The 18,052-nt window shown below is 41.0% G+C and overlaps 3 protein-coding genes across 4 annotated transcripts; 2 read left to right on the top strand and 1 right to left on the bottom strand.

The window, feature by feature from the left end:
• Nucleotides 1-711: 711 nt before the first annotated feature.
• ucn3l (urocortin 3, like) lies at nucleotides 712-3,740 on the top strand. Its single transcript, XM_028002038.1, has 2 exons — nucleotides 712-1,527; nucleotides 2,362-3,740. The coding sequence occupies exon 2, from the start codon at nucleotides 2,373-2,375 to the stop codon at nucleotides 2,754-2,756; it is 384 nt and encodes a 127-aa protein (XP_027857839.1). The 5' UTR covers nucleotides 712-1,527; nucleotides 2,362-2,372; the 3' UTR covers nucleotides 2,757-3,740.
• Nucleotides 3,741-5,021: 1,281 nt separating this feature from the next.
• On the bottom strand, nucleotides 5,022-8,921 carry LOC114135091 (tubulin beta-4B chain-like). The gene is made up of 7 exons (XM_028002033.1): nucleotides 8,753-8,921; nucleotides 8,332-8,440; nucleotides 7,760-7,870; nucleotides 7,283-7,527; nucleotides 6,427-6,749; nucleotides 5,997-6,341; nucleotides 5,022-5,846 (listed from the first exon to the last, which is right to left on the bottom strand). The coding sequence occupies exons 1-7, from the start codon at nucleotides 8,807-8,809 to the stop codon at nucleotides 5,699-5,701; spliced, it is 1,338 nt and encodes a 445-aa protein (XP_027857834.1). The 5' UTR covers nucleotides 8,810-8,921; the 3' UTR covers nucleotides 5,022-5,698.
• A 1,670-nt stretch (nucleotides 8,922-10,591) lies between these two features.
• cidec (cell death inducing DFFA like effector c) lies at nucleotides 10,592-17,548 on the top strand. Of its 2 annotated transcripts, none has more exons than XM_028001729.1 (6): nucleotides 10,592-10,700; nucleotides 12,139-12,207; nucleotides 12,299-12,452; nucleotides 12,948-13,097; nucleotides 13,415-13,605; nucleotides 16,566-17,548. In XM_028001729.1, the coding sequence occupies exons 2-6, from the start codon at nucleotides 12,155-12,157 to the stop codon at nucleotides 16,744-16,746; spliced, it is 729 nt and encodes a 242-aa protein (XP_027857530.1). In that variant the 5' UTR covers nucleotides 10,592-10,700; nucleotides 12,139-12,154; the 3' UTR covers nucleotides 16,747-17,548. The 2 variants fall into 2 exon arrangements, with proteins under 2 accessions (XP_027857530.1, XP_027857529.1); XM_028001728.1 differs by lacking the exon at nucleotides 10,592-10,700 and adding an exon at nucleotides 11,747-11,942.
• The last annotated feature ends 504 nt before the right edge of the window (nucleotides 17,549-18,052 follow it).

Genomic DNA, 18,052 nt, shown 5'->3' with positions numbered 1-18,052 from the left:
TGCGTTCATTCACCGCACTGACGTCACTGAGATTAAACCCCACGCGCTCCGGGATCTGAATATTGTTACGGTTCTGTATCATTAGTTAGATGAGGAGAAGACCTTTGATGGGGCAGCAGTGATGTGACTCACGACGCGGTGGGTTTCATTTGTGGGCCTGCAGCCTCTTCCTTCTCCTCCTTATTCTCGTAGGGAGTTACTCTGATGCTGCAATTTATTTTATTTTATTTTTATTTTAAATCCTCCGTGTGTTTCTGGCTTCTGTTATTTAGAAAATCTAAAATTAGCGCCCGGATGTTTATGAATTTGAGCTTTTTCACATTTGGCGACGTAATTACGCGCTAATTATTCATTTCATTGCGTCGTTTGGGACGCAAAAAACAACGCAAAACAATAAAAGTGGTGCGTTTAATTCCTTTCTTTTTTTTAACTCGAAAAGTGAGGCGTGCAGCTGCAAGCCTGTTGGGGTGTACCAGTTTTGCATATCTATAGCTCAAACTGTAAGCAGCATTTATTACGTTTTGCTTAAAAAAATAAACATTTGGATTGAGGTCTAGACTTTGACTAGGCCATTCTCCAGCAGATTGGATTGGAAATCTTCGGTGATCAGTAGTTTTAAACGCTGATCGCAGCATTTAAAGCTGCTTTGAACGGCAGCTGTTCTCTCATGGGTTTATTTTTTTGTTTGTTTGTTTTTTGTTTTACTTTTAATTTCATTAATATTTTCTCCGGTTTGTATAGTTGCAAATGCTGGTAATGTTCTCTGAGCCTCTAACAGGATAGAGATGTTATTTACTATCGAGGTCACTTCTAGAAGCAGTTGGAATTTTTATTTATATATTTTTTTAAAGTGTATCACCGTAAAAAATGGGGAGAATAAAAATGCTATTCCGATTTTTAACAGAAAATTCCAGCAAAAAAACAAAACAAAAAAAAAACATGAAGAAATCTGCAAAAGTTACAGTTTTGTTGTTGATGTTGGGAGACTCGCATCCTGCAGTTCCCCACATTCATTATACATTTATATAAAAAAATGTCCAGAGTGTTTAGATGCATATTTATTTCAAATCTGTTTCCCCCACACCCTTTTTCCCTGCAGTTATATAACGCGCAACGGAAACCACATTCCTGCTGCATCTCTCTGCCCGCAATCAGCTGTCAAATCAACATCTCACATGAAACATGTGTAATCTGACGTGGCTCCAAAACCGGAGCAGATATCCAACTAATTAAAAGCAAATCCACTCTGCGATTAGCTTCGTGTTATTTTTAGAAAAAAGAGAAAGACGGCGATTGGAGTGCAGAGGACGTGAAAAGAGGGGAGGGCGCCCGGGCGTGAGAGATAAACAGAGAGGGGATGGACGCCGCGTCTCACAGGAAGACCAGAGAGGCTGAGGACGCGCGAGTGGAGAGGAAGATCTGACAGGCCGGAAGAAGAAGGAGGACGCTGCAGATTCGCAGGGAGGTGATCACCACAAGAGGAGCAACTAGTGCCTCCTGGTTACGCCGTCAGCTTTTCCCTCCTGAGTGAGTGCTGAGTGTCCTCTGCTTTCATGACCTTTAAGGATGGAAGGTTGGATCAGAGTTGGAGATAGTTTGGTCCTTCTTTTCTTTTTTTCCTTTTAAAGCTTGTCATAGAAAAAAATATGTATATTTATCTACATGTATATTTTTTAATGAATTGGATCATTTAAATGTATCAATAACGTTTAAGAAACGTTAATTAACCTTTTATGCTGTGGTTGTGTCAAACCAAAAACAACAACCAGAAGTGTTCTTCCTGCTGGCTCATATATACAAATTTTTCAAAAACTTTGGATAAACACTGATTGTGCTCCGTTTTCAGGAGCTGTTTGTTTTGTCTGTGTGCGTGCGTGTGTGTGTGTGTGTGTGTGTGTGTGTGTGTGTGTGTGTGTGTGTGTGTGTACAAATTCATTAAAAACTGTCAGGAAGTGGAATTTATTTTTCTTCTAATGTATAAAATGTGGTACATTTACGATATGTAGAAAAAATAGGAAGTAAGGAATTTCAGCAGAAATAATTTTAAAAAGCAACACAAATGAGATTAAATCAATACACAAATCGATCTTTAATTGGAGTCACTTGCACAGAAAGCACAGCAGGGACGGAGCTGCTGCTGCGCTTATGAAAGGCTTGAAAGAGCAAAGTTCTGGTCAAATTAACAAAAAGAAAGAAAAAAATTAAAAACAACAACCAAACATGCAGAGAACAAGGAATGGGAGCTTTTAACAACTAAACACTCAACATTTCTGTCGCAAACCTTCACCTGCTGATGCTCTGCGGTGTCCCAACTGTGTAATTCAGATCCGTCTCTCTCTCTCTATGTCTCTCTCTCCTTAGACGTGCTCACCATGAGGAGTGTGTGTGTGTGTGTGTGTCTCTGCCTGGCTCTGCTGCTGCCCTGCTGCGTTCAGAGCCATGTGCGCCGCCCGGCCCTCGCCCGGCTCGACGAGGACACGCAAAGAGACGTCCTGGCCGTCGACTTCCTGGACCGCGACGGCGTGTTGAACTCACTGCTCCGTTCAGAGCATCACCTGGTGCTGCGGCAGGCCAGAGCCCCGCGCCCCGCGCCCCGGGTGCCGAAGAGAGCCCAGCAGGGCTCCCGCTTCGCCCTGTCCCTGGATGTCCCCACCAGCATCCTCAGTGTCCTCATAGACCTCGCCAAGAACCAGGACATGAGGACCAAGGCGGCGGCCAACGCGGAACTCATGGCGAGGATCGGCAAGAGGAAATGAAAGCAGCCGGAGGGACGGAGACCCAGAGCCGGCCTGAGACATAAGTGAAGGAAGGCGCAGCTCGGGCTCAAAGGAATGCGTCAGTTTTCAAAGATTAAATCTTTAAATACTTACAGTTACTATGTTGAGAATGTTTAAAATAAAATTCAAACACATTTTAAGTTTAAAACACAAATTGGAATTTCCAGAGCAATTAAACTTTTACAAATTGAATTGTTTTATTTGAAAAATAATTAGGAAATGTCCAAGTTCAGAACAAGCCAGAATATAGTCAAGTTCAATGTGTTGGCAGGTACAAAAATGTGTTTTTTGTTTTTTTTGTTTCCTACATTTGTGAGAATATTTATTTATTTATTTATTTATTTAGAACAGACAAAAAGCAAAAGAGTAAAAATAAGAAAAAATAAACAAAAAAAATGTTATTGTAAAAGAAGAAAAAAAACTATAAAAAATGTTTGAGTGAAATGCACTTAGAATAAGAGCAAAAAACTGGCATTAAAAAAAAACAAAAGCTATTGGTGTCATAAATATTTTCCATTTCAAAAAGGTTTATGAAGGAGGTGGGTTTGACAGGAAGCTCGGCCCCCAAATCAAATTCAGCTCAAGGCCTCATTCAACCTTAGACCGGCTCTGGCGGGGAAAAAATCGCTAAAACGAGACTTTGTACCATAAATCTTTGTTTCAAACCAGCTCAGTTTGGGGTGAATCCTGTCGCTACGATCCGTGTTGGTTCTGTGCAACTTTTTCTACTCATGATAAATAACCTAAACTTCACCTCATTTACTGACTTTGGAGTCCAAATAACCAGACACAGGGACGTGTGTGTGCCAAGTTGAGTGTGCCACGTTGCGTGTGCCACGTGCGTGCTGCTGTGAACATTGGTGGTCTGGCGTTTTGTTTGCACTGTGGCGTGAAACGTCTCTCGTGTTTGCATGTGTGATCTTAAATTGAAAGAAAAAAACAAAAGAAAACAAACAAAAAAAATTGTTCAATTAAATCCAATGTGATGATCACGCTTCCTCCTCATTTCAGTGCTGATATCAGCCGTGCAGCTCAGCGTAATTACAAGCATCAGCAGCCCGTAAAAAGCCCGGCGGAGTGAGCCTGCGTCACCCGACTGCGGTATCTGATTGTGGACTGCGGGACAAAGGCCCGGGCAGGATATTGACCTCTGAGGGAAGAACAGATCCTTTCTGCGGACCCTTTGTTCACTTAATACTTAATAAATTTGGCTAACATGCCGCAGCTATTTTAAGTTAGATGCATTATCTGCTCTTGATTAGGCGAATATCTGCGCGGATGAGTCATCTGCGCTCCTGCTCCGGAGTGGAAGATCTGAAGCAGCGGGGAGGAAAACGAGCTGCTCGCCTGATTTACGTCCAGCTTGGTTCTGTGTTGCGCTGAGCACGGAATTGGATTATCTCATGTCAGAGTACTGTAGCTTTAATTAATTACAGAGAAACAGGACGTAAATGTGATGGATTATGCATGCAGGAAGATTTGAAGATTACGCAAGTAATGGTAAAAGGGGCTGAATATAAATGCACGCCACACTTCTCAGATTTTTTTAATTTTTTTTGATCTATATATATTTAATTATTTAACATTTTACTATCACTGCAGAGTTAGGAGCTTCTTCATGATGGTCTGTCCACACAGAAAAGGAATCCTGAGACCACAATTAGGTGCTGTAATGACTTTGGGCAACAAATGAGCAAAAAGAGAGAAAGAAATCTCAAATGGTAATATTTTTGTTGTACTTTGTCAATATAGCAACGCAGGAAATTGTAAAAATACTGCTGGCTTAAACAGGATAATAGTTTTAATTTGGCGTATGATACCGACATGCAATATGACTTTACATAATATTTTAGTAGCTCCAATGAAGTGAAAATCCTGAGCCAAAACCAGTTTTAAGAACATGACCCCATCTCAGGATCCAGAGTTCTGCAGATCATCACCAACGTCAGCTGTTGTATGTTTGATGGGTCTGAAAATATTCTATCAGTTTAGTCTTATTATTATTACAGATCATTACATCATGTTACTGCGCATGTGCTTATATTTTAATTCCATATGGCTCAAAAGTTCCCTCCGATTAAATACAATGCTGCCATTTGGCCAGCAGATGTCGCTCTTTATACAGTGGCTCTCTTACATACAGATTTATTTCCATCCTTTTCAACATGAAAGCGTCAAAATCCCCTCGAATTGCTCAAGTATTTATTTATATGCCTTCAACTGACAAAAACACCAATTCACAGCTTAGTACCACGGTAAAAACCTTTATTTAAAACTCTATGAACATACCATCAAGTTATTAATGTAGTGAAATCCATGCAACCATCCTAAATACATCACATTCAGAAAATAAAATCCAAAGACGGACAAACTTCGGGTGACATGGGAATTAAAAAAACACTCTTGGCCATACCTTTTTATAATGAAGTGGTTCTCACAAGATATTATGTATAGTTGTTTTTTTGTTCTTCCATGTCGCTAGACGGGTTCTGTACCAACTTGTCAGAGTTAAGTGGAAAAATAACAAACAGCTTTAAAGAAATGCATTGTGAGAGGGAAATGTGGCGCTCAGACTGGAGGAGTTACAACATTAAGAAAAACACTCATCATCACAGTCCCAGTAAAAAAATGAGCCACCACATAAAAACAAACCGCTCACATATCAAAGCTTCAATGTACAAAACATTCAAAATACTACAGGGCAGAATTACAGGTTAACACATTTATGCTCCAGGGAAAAAAAATCTATTGTGATATTTAACATGTTTTCTGCAAGGCCTGAAAGCAATCCTAAAACTTTTTTTTAGAACAAGCAAAACTGGTGACATTTATCATGCCTGAAGTGTTTGACACTTTGAACAAAGAAAGAAACTGTGAAATCTAACAATGTTGCCCAGGAGCAAAGCCGCCATATCAGCTGCTTAGGCCATGTCTTCTTCTCCCTCCTCTTCAAACTCGCCCTCCTCCTCGGCTGTGGCATCCTGGTACTGCTGGTACTCAGATACCAGGTCGTTCATGTTGCTCTCCGCCTCGGTGAACTCCATCTCATCCATGCCCTCGCCGGTGTACCTGTGATGAGACAAGATTAGAATTGAGACCTAGGTTTTTCGGTGGAGCAGAATTTGTTTTATCCGTCCACATCAGTTGGATAGCACATTCACACCTCCCCAAACGAACTCTCTAGGCAAACAGACTCGCGTTTGATTAACGCTAACTCACCAGTGAAGGAAGGCCTTGCGGCGGAACATGGCGGTGAACTGCTCTGAGATGCGCTTGAACAGCTCCTGGATGGCCGTGCTGTTTCCGATGAAGGTGGCGGACATCTTGAGGCCGCGCGGCGGGATGTCGCAGACGGCCGTCTTCACGTTGTTGGGGATCCACTCGACGAAGTAGCTGCTGTTCTTGTTCTGAACGTTCAGCATCTGCTCGTCCACCTCCTTCATGGACATGCGGCCGCGAAAGATGGCGGCCACCGTCAGGTAGCGGCCGTGGCGCGGGTCGCACGCCGCCATCATGTTCTTGGCGTCGAACATCTGCATGGTGAGTTCAGGGACGGTCAGGGCCCTTGGAAAAGAGAAGACATTTAGTTGGAATTAAATATCTAAAGTGGGGGATGATCCTAATGTAAAGGTGGACTGAGCGTCTTCACCGGTACTGCTGGCTGCCGCGGCTCGTCAGCGGCGCGAAGCCCGGCATGAAGAAGTGCAGTCTGGGGAACGGCACCATGTTGACGGCCAGCTTCCTCAGGTCGGCGTTCAGCTGGCCGGGGAAGCGCAGGCAGGTAGTGACGCCGCTCATGGTGGCCGACACCAGGTGGTTCAGATCGCCGTAGGTGGGCGTGGTGAGCTTCAACGTACGGAAGCAGATGTCGTACAGCGCCTCGTTGTCGATGCAGAAGGTCTCGTCAGTGTTCTCCACCAGCTGGTGGACGGACAGGGTGGCGTTGTAGGGCTCCACCACGGTGTCCGACACCTGCCAGGAGGGGAATACAGAGAGAACAATGGAACCTAGTTTAAGGCTGGGAGAAGAAGGATTTCAGAAGGTTTCATCAACCCAAACATAAGACTTTTTAAGATCACTATGAATGAAATTTAAGACCTGTATCACAACAGAAATGTACAAAAGACATTTGTAGCTTTGTGCTTCTAGAAGTACTAGAAGCAGCCGACTAGTCTTTTTTGTACCCAGCACACATAGAATCTTATGGGTCGGCAACAGAAGAAAAATATCATCCACCCAACTGGCGATAAATGTATTTTCTCAAGTATGCGTCGACACCTTGAGGAAGCAGAGCATCATATCTGAACAGAAGTGAACATCGTCACCTCCCTAAAATTATGACCTAAATCATTTTTTGCCTTTGGCAAAAACAGAAAGAAATAAAATAAGAATAATAAATAAAATAAAACATCACCACCTCTTTATTGCAAAAAAAGATGAGTAAAGCAAAAATAAACAAATAAAATAATTTTGGGCCATTATTTAAGAAAGGTGACGATATAAACCTTGGGTGACGGCACCACGCTGAACGTGTTCATGATGCGGTCTGGGTACTCCTCTCGGATCTTGCTGATGAGGAGTGTGCCCATGCCGGAGCCGGTGCCTCCTCCCAGGGAGTGGGTGAGCTGGAATCCCTGCAGACAGTCGCAGCCCTCTGCCTCCTTTCTCACCACATCCAGGACTGAGTCCACCAGCTCAGCTCCTTCGGTGTAATGGCCCTTAGCCCAGTTATTACCAGCACCACTCTGACCTGTTACAGATCAAAGTATTTAAATTTTTTTTTTTAAGAAAAAAAAAAGTCAGCTTACTATAAAAATCCTGACAAACTAAATAGGCTATCCAGTTCAATTTTTTTTACATGGGAAAACTTTCAAGAAAGTAAACCATTAACACTCCAGTTTTGTTTGGCAGCCCAATATGTGGTAGTTTCATTTATTTTAATCAAAACAATTTTTATTTTTTTTTAACAGAAATACACATACCAAAAACAAAATTGTCAGGTCTAAACACTTGGCCAAAAGGCCCAGACCTCACAGAGTCCATGGTGCCTGGCTCTAAGTCAACCAGCACAGCACGAGGGACGTATTTTCCACCTAGAAGAGAGAGGGAAGAGGGTACAACAGTCACACAAAAACACTAACATCATTAACTGGTTGACAAATAAAATCTGGATAACACTGGAATGAATGGATCAAAAATGATTTGTGGAAAATGTCAAGTATAAACTGTTTGAAGCAGAATCGTCAGAAACCTAGATACACTCATAATTCGTTTCTAGCAGTTCGGGAAAAATGGTAGCAACTGGTAGCTTTTTTTTATTATTGTGTCTTCATTCATTTGATTTTGGTCGGACAGGAAAGCGACAGAGAGGGACGACATGCGGCAGGAGCATTTGGTCGCGCGCGCTCTACCCCTTCGCCATGGCAACGCCTAGCAGTTTGAACTTGTGTGCGTCACTGGAAAGTCTAATCAGGCGACATAACGGCCCTCCTGTGGTAACGGTACCAAAGCGCTTCCTCCACTAACTTCACTGTGACGCGAAGTGTGAACAAACCTGAAGCCTCGTTGTAATAAACGTTGATCCGGTCGAGCTGCAGGTCGCTGTCTCCGTGGTACACCCCGGTTGGATCAATGCCATGTTCGTCACTTATTACCTCCCAGAACTACAACCAAAGAGAGAGGGAAAATTAGGCTTAATGGAAACCAACGGCTGGCGGTTATGTAAACTGTTTTTGGCCTCAACCTAAATGTAAAATTTCAGACGGTATTAAACAATATAAGATGGATTATTGACATGCTATTTTATTTTGTATGGCTAAAGATTGTCATTTAGCTAGTACTTACCTTCACTTTTTGTTTCTTTTTTGCTAAGCTAGCTAACGCTAATTCAGAAGCCCGCCCAAACTAAATGTAACTTTACAGTTGGTGTCCCAACGAATTTAGGTATCATTTTTAAAAAATGAATGTTTACTTACTTTTGCACCAATCTGGTTGCCACATTGACCAGCTTGAAGATGAAGAATTTCCCTCATTTTTATCGAAATAAAGCTTTCTAATAATCCAACGAGTGACGTTGAGTCTGGCGCACCAATCCGTTAATGGAGGGAACTCTTTCTTCTTCTTCGCTTTTTGACGGGTGGAAGTGTTGTGCGGATTGATACTAGAATAGCTATTCGTCCGATAGCAGACCTTTGTGCTTTAAAATCGATTCTCAAAGTCAGGTATAAATACGTTCAATACTTCAGTCGCTTTAGATAATGTATCTTAACGAGTGCACCTTAGAAAGTAACGAAATTATTGTGATTTTTCCTAAAGATGGGAACTACTTTTTACTGCGCCTGCAAGAGTGTAGGGACTTAATGCGCAGGCGCGACAGAAAAAAAAAACGTCATGCTTGGAGCTATTCCAGCTTTCATTTTATTCTTAATTCTTAGTTCTTAATTAAACAAGGATTTATTTCAGTAGGGTTACTACGACAAACACATTAGGGTCATTGTAGAAAAAAGGAGGCGTAAACATCCGCCAAAAAAATGTGTGAACAAACCCAGCTCAAATACAAAGATTACGCTATAATGTAGCCATTGTAACAAAACAATCAAACTATCAAGATGTTTCTTTGCACTTTTACAAAGTAAACTTCCTAATTAAATCCCAAATGTACTATTTATATTTTATATTTTTTCTCTGTTGAATGCATTAAATAAAATTTAATAGCATTGTAATTTTTAATAAATGATGCTACAGGTTTAGATCTATGGACTGTGTTACAATTCAACCATTTCTAGGGGCCCCTGAATGTCTGGAGGGCCCTACCAGCAGCTACAGAGTTTTCTTTGTCTTGATATCTGGGTCTTACAATTCTAGATCCCTGAGGTTCTAACATCAAACAATTATGTAGTTAACCCATCTGAGCTTTTTTGATCTTTAAATCAGTTTGCAGCCTAGTTGTTAGAGGTTAAACAGAAGTAGTAGGGCTTATTTAGCAAAATAGCATAACATTTGCTTATTTCATGACATGCTTCATAACCAGCAACTTTCTCTCCTCTGGTCTGTTTAACAGCTACAGTCTCAGATCAGCTCAGCCCTCCAGGACTGTCAGCAGCAACTTTATACCTGACGGGGAAAATAGACTGCATTTGCTTTGCATTGTCCCCACATGATGACAATGATATAGTATGATCCGATTAAATATTAAATTCTTGATCAATATAGGTTGTTGCTGTGTTGTTGTTCGGTGTTTTAAGATCTTTTCCAATGTGCCCCTTTCTAACTTTGAGTCCCCGCCCCTCCAAAGGTCTCTGCACGGCCCTGCTTTAAAATGTATTTTTGTATCCGCACTTTATACATAAACACAAACCCTATGTTTTAATACCCAACTTAAAAAGACATAATAATGTGCAGAAAACTGCAGACTGGAAACATATCCTTTAATTGATGCTTTCCAGGTGTTAATCAGACATCAGGTCCGCTCCTACGTCTGAGTCCCGACACAGACACCAGCCGTAAGCGGTGAGGGCGGCTCCAGGGGGGAGATGGTGTTGAAACGGAGAAGACGTCTCAGAACAAATAAGAAATATTGTGTCCTCACTTGCCAACAACAAAAAAAACGCAACACCAAAATGAACATGAAATAAACAGATACATAACCTGAATGGCTACAAGCTAAAATACTCGAGTAATCTTTCTTTATCTTTTTTTCTTTTTTATTCTTTTTGCGGAGCATAGGGTATTGTTTTTGTAACCTTAACTTGGCGGATGCTGGCGGTTTGCGCTATGTGTCAGGCAGCTGATGTGCCAATTTAAGAGGGACTGCTGACTCCGCCTACTTTCTCAGCCGCAATCCTGCGCCGGCGTGTAAATGGTGCGGACCTAGACGCAGGCTCGTTTGGAAGAACTTCTTCGCGTGAGCAACACACAGGAAAAGTAAGTTCCTGTGTTTTTTTGACCTTTTAAAAGTACTTTTAATAACATTCTATTTAAGTTTCTGGGATTTCTTATGGTCAAATCTACTTCTTGCTTTCCTCATCATCCTGCTCTGCCTAAATGTTTTATTTATCATGTTAAATATCCATATTTTGTAAGTCGTTTGTCAATATCTCGGCAGAGTACCGTGTACCTAGACCCACGTTCCATTTAATAATAATTATCCATCCTCTCCAGGTGCACCATGATAATTAACCAGGTGTTCTGAACACACCTTGACTGATTTTATAGTAGCTGACACAGCGGTGGTGTGTTAGCTGGCATGTAACATACACTAACCATGACCTAATGCGGGGAATTGATCCATCCCATCATAATCGCTGCAAAAGTCAGCGTGACCTCTGACACAGTAAATAATCAGCACCATAAACCTCAAGTTGAAGTCCATCAGCGAAAGATCAGTCCAGGTTGCTTACCTCATTTTCTATACGTATTTGAACGGAAGTAAAACGGGGAACTACTTGCTTAATTTGTTGATCCCATGTTTAAAATCAGAGTTTCTAAATAAGTTTAGACTCAACACTGGTGTTGTTTCACCGAGTCAACGTGACATCAGTGAAACGGCGAACAGTATCAGATTTGTACAGCACTTCAAATGCATTTTAGTCAGAGACTAGAGGTTTAAATTGAAGCATGTGAACATTCACAAAATGCTAGACTAAGAGCATAAAATGATGACCGGACTATCTTGATCACAAATATCCACAACTGATGAAGCAAAGTAGAAGTCAGCCAAAGCTACCAAGTGTTCAGATGTGCCTGAAATGTTACAGCCTGCAAAGTTAATAACATTTAATTTATTTTATGATTAAACTAAAACCTAATATTGAACTCTGATGAATGCTTTGGGATAAAATTAAAATTGCAGTATGTGTAGTTTTCTGTCTGGGTGGCCAGTAGGCTTCCTGGTTTGTGTTACTGGGTCAAAGTGTGGTCCAAAGTCAGTGGGAGTGTCCGTGGAGAGTTTCTCAATAAAGCTGACGACCAGCTCAGCAGTCATCAGCACAAAGTTCAGTGACGGAGTGTTGCAAGAAGGAGAGACAAGAGAACAGGGAGCGCATCCATGTTGGTGGTGGAAGAGTCTAACTGAGCTTGAATCGGTATTGAAGGAAGAAGGCGTGAGGGTCTCCCTTGAGAGAAAACTGAGACCAGCTGCTGGGGATTAGTCACGTTTTTCAAAATGTAAAACTGTTTGTTTTAACTTACTGTTTTGGGCTTCCCAGTCAAACATTGTTCTGAACTGAGGAATAGATTCCATTTTGCTTGGGTTTTATTTGAAGTATTGAGTTACCAAGTTGAGCTGTCTCAACTTGGTAACTCAAGCTTTCTACAAGGTGTCGTGTAGAAAGATGTCAACCAACGCTGCTTCTAATTGCAGGTCTGCATCCGCTCACATGGATTATGCCATGAAGTCTCTCAGTCTTCTGACTCCATCCTCCCTGTCAAAGTAAGGCCTACCCTCCATTAGCCTGCATGATCAAGGCATTGCTAAGTTGAAGCAGCAGGTCTTCACTCAAACCATTTGTTTTTTTTTTCAGGGTTGTGACGTCCAGCGTCTCGGCCAGCGCCTCCATGACCACCCAGCTGCTTTCGGGTCGAACGCTTCGACCAAAACCCTTTAGGGTAACGAATGCGGACCGCAGCGTGAAGAAGGGAATTATGGCAGAGACACTTCTAGACCTGATGAGTAAGGTGAGAAGATGGAAAAGCTAAATGTAAGCTGAAGACTTAGCAGTGGCAAGGATAGCCTGAGTTAATGGTAGAGTCCATGGGGGATTTGCTTGGTCATATGATGGTGATTCAGATCAAGACTGTTGGGTGTTTAACTGAAACAGAGAATCAATGTCAGTCATGTGGTTGTATTTTCATGTTATCAGGGTAGAAATCTTTACAGTACATTGTTTATCGGCATTTAAATGGCAATACTAATATCAGATATCTGTCCAAATCTTTCAAATTGTTGCATTTCTATCCTAAACGCTTCCATTGCACCTCTGGTTTAAGCGTCTGTCTTGATAAGTTTGTACTTGTCAGACTCTCAAAGAAGACCACCTGGATTTTAATGTCATGTGATGCATCTAAATTTAGTTTTGCTGTACATTTTTAGCATATTTATAAAGTCTATCATCTTATATATATATTTTATAAACTGTGCTGACTGTCTTTGCTTTTCTTTGCTGGCTCCAGGTCAGCGACTCTTTCAGTCTGCAGTGTGTCAGCGCCTTGGTTCTGGACGAGGACGGCACCGGCGTGGAAATTGAGGAGTTCTTCCAAACGCTGCCGGAGAACACGGTTCTGATGGTTCTGGAGAAGGGACAAAAGTGGAGTCTACATCCTGTAAGGCTCTTGTTCACTGTAACGGACACTAGATGGCACTCTTCAGCAGTCTGTCCATGCCTCAAAATGCCACTTGTTTATTTGGTAGGGAAATGTCAGGCGTTGGGATCCAGTGCATGTTAGATATTTAACCTAAAGAATAAAAACAATTTTAATTATGTGGTTTGCCCTTTAAACTGATATAATCAACATAAGGTGTCTTCATAATATAAAATAATTAAAGGGAAAGGTTGAATTCCTCTTTATAAATATTTACTTGGTTGCCATCAAAATGTTCTTCCAATCAATGCGTCTTATGTCTCCTCTCCTCCTCACAGAACAGCCCCTCCAGACTTCAGACCATCGAGTGCCTACAGAAGTGCCGCACAGATGTGGCCAAACTGACCTTCGACCTATACAAAAACAACCCCAAGGATTTCATTGGCTGCCTTAATGTGAAAGCGACGCTCTACGGCGCTTACACTGTGTCCTACGACCTGCGATGCTACGCAGCCAAAAAGATGCTCAAGTGAGTAAGAGTCTTAAACGTATATCAGAGATTTTAGTTTATTTGAATAATGCAGGCAACACCAGGATTTCTCCTCGACAAACTATCTAGCAGTTCATTTCTAAGAAAGCATGGAGGTCAGCTCGTTTGAGACATGGGTGATGCTAGGTGATTGGCTGACGAGGGTTTCATTAGGAGCTCCTAGTCAGTCCTTCCAGGATGTTGCCATGTCTCTTTGTGATTGTCGGAGCATAAAATTACCGATAACTGCAGCACTTTTCTTTTTTTTTTTTTTTTTTTAAAGTTGTCAGTTAAAAAAAAATAAAAATTTGTGTAAGGTTTAGGTTTTCTATAACATGAACCTTTTTTGTAAAATCTATAATGTGATTTTACAAAAAAGTTGAAATTGCTCTATATCATCTTCTCAAAAAAAGACTGGATTTTTTGCACCGTTGATAATTATAGTGCAAATAACTTTTTTTTAAAGGCCTTTTTGAAATGGTGCCCTTAATACAAACAAAATCATCTTCTGAATTGTCAAAGTGCAAAAGATGAATCCGTCATTCAAGTTAGCATGGAGTGTAAACGCAGTTTACCCAAATCCGATGGAACGTCTCAAAAGTCTAACCTATTCTACGAGGATTGGTCAAAATTAAATGGCGTTGCAGTGATTAAGCTCCACACCATGACGCTGCCATCACCCTGCTTCACCATAAGAATGGTGTACAGATTGCAACGTGGCGTTAGTTTGGAGTATACTCTCAAATCTAATTGTGCCAAAGGGCTTCATCCGCATGATTCCTGTGCTTCCTATGTGGCAAACCTTAACAGGAAGTTGCATTTCTTGTGCCATTTTCTAGTTTTAACAGATGGATTCAATGGCGCTTCATGAGCTCAAAACATGGGATGTTCTCTCTGAGGCCTTTTCAGAACTGCTGTCTAATATTTTACTTTAGTAACATAAAGACAAACTAGGCTGCTGTGTCCCATTTAAGGATTTGACCTTTTGAAATGAACTCCTGTCAAACTGAGTCTATATAAAATCTGGGCTTGTTTAAAAAAAATGATTGACTCGACATCTACAAACCGCAAACCAATCTTTAAATTGCTTTTTTGGAGCCAGTTTCCCCCTTTCCAGATGTGTTTTAGTGACCTTTTTTAAATTATTTTTCTGAGCACCAATTTCCAGCATTGTTACTTGCACCTTAAATAGACAAAACAGGAATTTACCTGCTCATTTTCTATTGGTGGCAATATAGTGAGCTGGCAGAAGAATAAAGGTCAGATTTTAGTGAGATTAATTTTCCGAGGTGTTATGTCACCACTGCCTGGATCGGCTGGTTTCCAGCTTTGATACGGAGCCTCAGCCAAAGAGGATTACGGTTTGCAGACTTGTCAAATGTGACCCTCGCTCTGCTGTTGAAAGGACATGAGAGGTCTTGGAGAGCAGTTTGAGGAAGCAGGGCTAAAAATGGCTTTGGGCTGTTTTTTTTGTTTTGTTTTTTAACTCCAAACACTTTTCAGTGTACTGTAGTTTATTGGGATTTTATGTTGAAGACGAGCACAAAGTAGAGGACAAAAATATTTACAAATTAAAATCTGAAAAGTGGAACATTTTTGTTGGGCTCTCTTTACTCTCATGCCCCTAAATAAAATCCAGGAAATGACAAACTTTCACCACACCATAAAGGGCTGGTGTTTCGAGGGACCAGACCCCGAAACAAAACATGGTGGAGATGCTTTTTTTAATTATCTTTTTTTTTTTCAGCAGTGATGAGCTAGTTGATCTAAGAAGACTAAAAGAAAGCCAGTTAGACAATTATCTTAAACATGCAGCTGGAACTTCAATGGACTGGTTTAAAGTAAAACATATTCATGTCAGAATGGTCCAGTCCAAGTTCAGACCTAGTTCCAAGATTTGGAAGTCGTAATAGGTTTAATCCTGCATTTGGAGAACCTGTCACAGTACGCAATTAATCATCATTTAATTGCATAAGTTAACATGAGCTTGGTATCATTCTGATTTATTTATTTATTTATTTATTTCAAGGTGTGATTGATTTGTTTAGATCCATTTTATTTGATTTTGGTTGTGTGTAGTTTTTATTTCCTTACGTCTTTTTTTATTTATTTTTATTTTATTAATTTGTCTAAATTCAAAATGTCCAGTTCCACTCAGGAGTGTTCTGTACAAAGTTAAAGTTTGTCTTTGAGAGGGAAAACTTCCATTATTATGCCATTAAAATACTAATTTAAAACGGTCTCAAAACATTATTTATCGCAACAATTTCTAGAGCACGTCATCATCCAGCAAAACATTGCGACAGTTTGAGCTATTTAGCAAGAATGGACAACAGAATGTCTTTACCTGCTCCATGCTGGTAGAAGTGCGCCTCTACTGGTTTCTAGCTGTAATTGCAGTGTCAGCTGGTTCTACAATTGTAGAACAATTAATGCACACACACACACACACTGAGAGCTACAGGAGCTATAGAAGTTATTACAAATCCCCCTGTGCCTTGTCCACACATACACACACACCTTTGTGCCTTTTCTTAAACTTCTTATTCTCCAACACAAAAATTGTGGAATGAAAACACAATTTTCATCATCTATTGAATGAAACACAATTTTAATTCAACAGATGAAGCAGCTGGATGCTTAATGCAATGAAACGGTGAACTTCAGATTTATTTGTGAAACATCAGCTTCACACTTATCCACTACTTTGGTTTCTGGTAAAACCCCTTTAAGAGTTTACCATTGTAATGGGACAAACATGGAGATGTTTAAGGTTGTGCGACCCACTGCATCAGGTCCTTTTTTGGTTGATGCTCTGTATGCGTGTTAATCTGCACTAAACCAATCCAAATGGTGTATATATATATATGTTTGCATATGCATGTCGGAGCTGTGTATTTCTGCTATGGTACCGTTTCTGCCTGCTCTCCTCCTCACTCTGCCTGTGCTCTGCGCCGTAGGGAGGCTCTGCGATGGACCATCTTCTCCATGCAGGCCACAGGCCACATCCTGCTGGGCTCCTCCTGCTACATTGAGCAGCTGCTGGAGGAAGAGGAGCGTGCCGAGAAGAGGCTGGCGCTGCCGCAGGAGAGCCGTATGCGGCAGCTCCATAGCATGCTGCTGGGGAAGAGCTCCTACTGATGATGATGATGATGCTCTGAAGTCGCAGGCAGACATGCCATCTCCTCCTTGATTAGGTCACAGTGTAGATTTCACACACTGAACAGATCCGGTTAGATTTGTCATACCTTTAAAATGTCACCTTTTTCTTTTTTTTTGCTGTTACAGTTTGTTCTGAATATTGTAGTTGACAAGTTGTTCTACGAATGCACTTTTTTTTTTTTACTTCTGTGTGTAACTTGTTCCCACGGAAACGTAATAAATAAAAGCACCTTGTTTTATCTCCGTGCCTGATGGTGGAGCTGGGTGAGCTGTGGAGTGAGTTGCGCCGCGCTCTGGGAGCCCATTAATCTGACTTTATGCGCCGTTCCAGATCATGGTCACCGTAATTGGCAACAGGTTCGGCTGTCTCTCCCACGCTTCCCTAATTGTCGCCCGGTCCGTACCGTCTTGCCAGCTGCAGCCTGCAGCTCCGCCTCAGAAAACCGGAGGAAGACGAAGGAATACAGGGAACGACTAGCAGCTGCAGGAGGGGGAGGAGGAGGGTTGGGAGTGCTGGATAAAACTGGGGAAGCAACATTTTTCAGGAAGGTAGCAAATGAAGCAGGACAGATTTTCTCAAAATTGGGTGTCTGCGTCCTGAAGATTAACGTCAGATTCATTAGTTTGTGTAAATGTGCCAACTGGTTTCTTTTTTTCCCAGCCTTATCTGTATTTTAAAACAATTTTTCCTCTTTTTTTTTTTTTTTTTTTTATATATATATGGGGAAGAATTGATACTTAAATGTAAATGTGTGAATTACAATAAATGCTATGTAAATTATCTCCTGGGTTTTATTAATGTAGAGGACATTTCATTTACAATTTTAAACATGTTTCTCAACTTTTTGAATGAAAAGTAGTTTTAAGAAAAAAAGATCGTATAGCACAGTCTGTTAACTGTGCTATGTGTGTCTGCGTTTTGTTTAAAACATGCTTTTTCTTTGACTTGTAAAGTAATTAGAGGTTGGTAGACAAGCAATACTTAAGCGTTGCAGAAGTAAAAAAAAAAATAGTTCTGTAAAACTACTCAAAGTGTTACATTTGAGTTCCTCAGGTAAATCTACTCGACTCTTATCTCTGGTTGTAATACATTCAGCCTTCCTGTTATCTGATGAAACTCGCTCTTTTTCACTTTGAAGGAACTTAAGATTTCTTAAAATGTTCAAATACAGTTTCCTGTTGAATAGCTTCAAACTTTTAAGCACTGAATAAAGGAGTTAACTTTGGAGTGTGGACAGAGTGCCTTAATGTTTCATTTTTGCTTTATGAAGGAAGGAACTTTGAG

The sequence above is a fragment of the Xiphophorus couchianus genome, chromosome 20 (assembly GCF_001444195.1).
Source record: "Xiphophorus couchianus chromosome 20, X_couchianus-1.0, whole genome shotgun sequence".
In the NCBI taxonomy this organism is placed as follows: Eukaryota; Metazoa; Chordata; class Actinopteri; order Cyprinodontiformes; family Poeciliidae; genus Xiphophorus; species Xiphophorus couchianus.
The sequence above is the reverse complement of the archived record's forward strand: the minus strand, read 5'-3'. Positions and strand labels throughout refer to the sequence as shown.

Coding starts and splice junctions, on each gene's coding strand:
- LOC114135091 (XM_028002033.1), bottom strand. CDS start 8,809: ATGAGGGAAATTCTTCATCTTCAAGCTGGTCAATGTGGCAACCAGATT. Junction 7,871..8,331: donor TTATTACAACGAGGCTTCAG/GTTTGTTCACAC, acceptor TCTCTCTTCTAG/GTGGAAAATACGTCCCTCGT. Junction 5,847..5,996: donor CGCAAGGCCTTCCTTCACTG/GTGAGTTAGCGT, acceptor GTCTCATCACAG/GTACACCGGCGAGGGCATGG.
- ucn3l (XM_028002038.1), top strand. CDS start 2,373: ATGAGGAGTGTGTGTGTGTGTGTGTGTCTCTGCCTGGCTCTGCTGCTG.
- cidec (XM_028001728.1), top strand. Junction 12,208..12,298: donor ACTCCATCCTCCCTGTCAAA/GTAAGGCCTACC, acceptor TTTTTTTTTCAG/GGTTGTGACGTCCAGCGTCT. Junction 13,098..13,414: donor AAAAGTGGAGTCTACATCCT/GTAAGGCTCTTG, acceptor TCCTCCTCACAG/AACAGCCCCTCCAGACTTCA.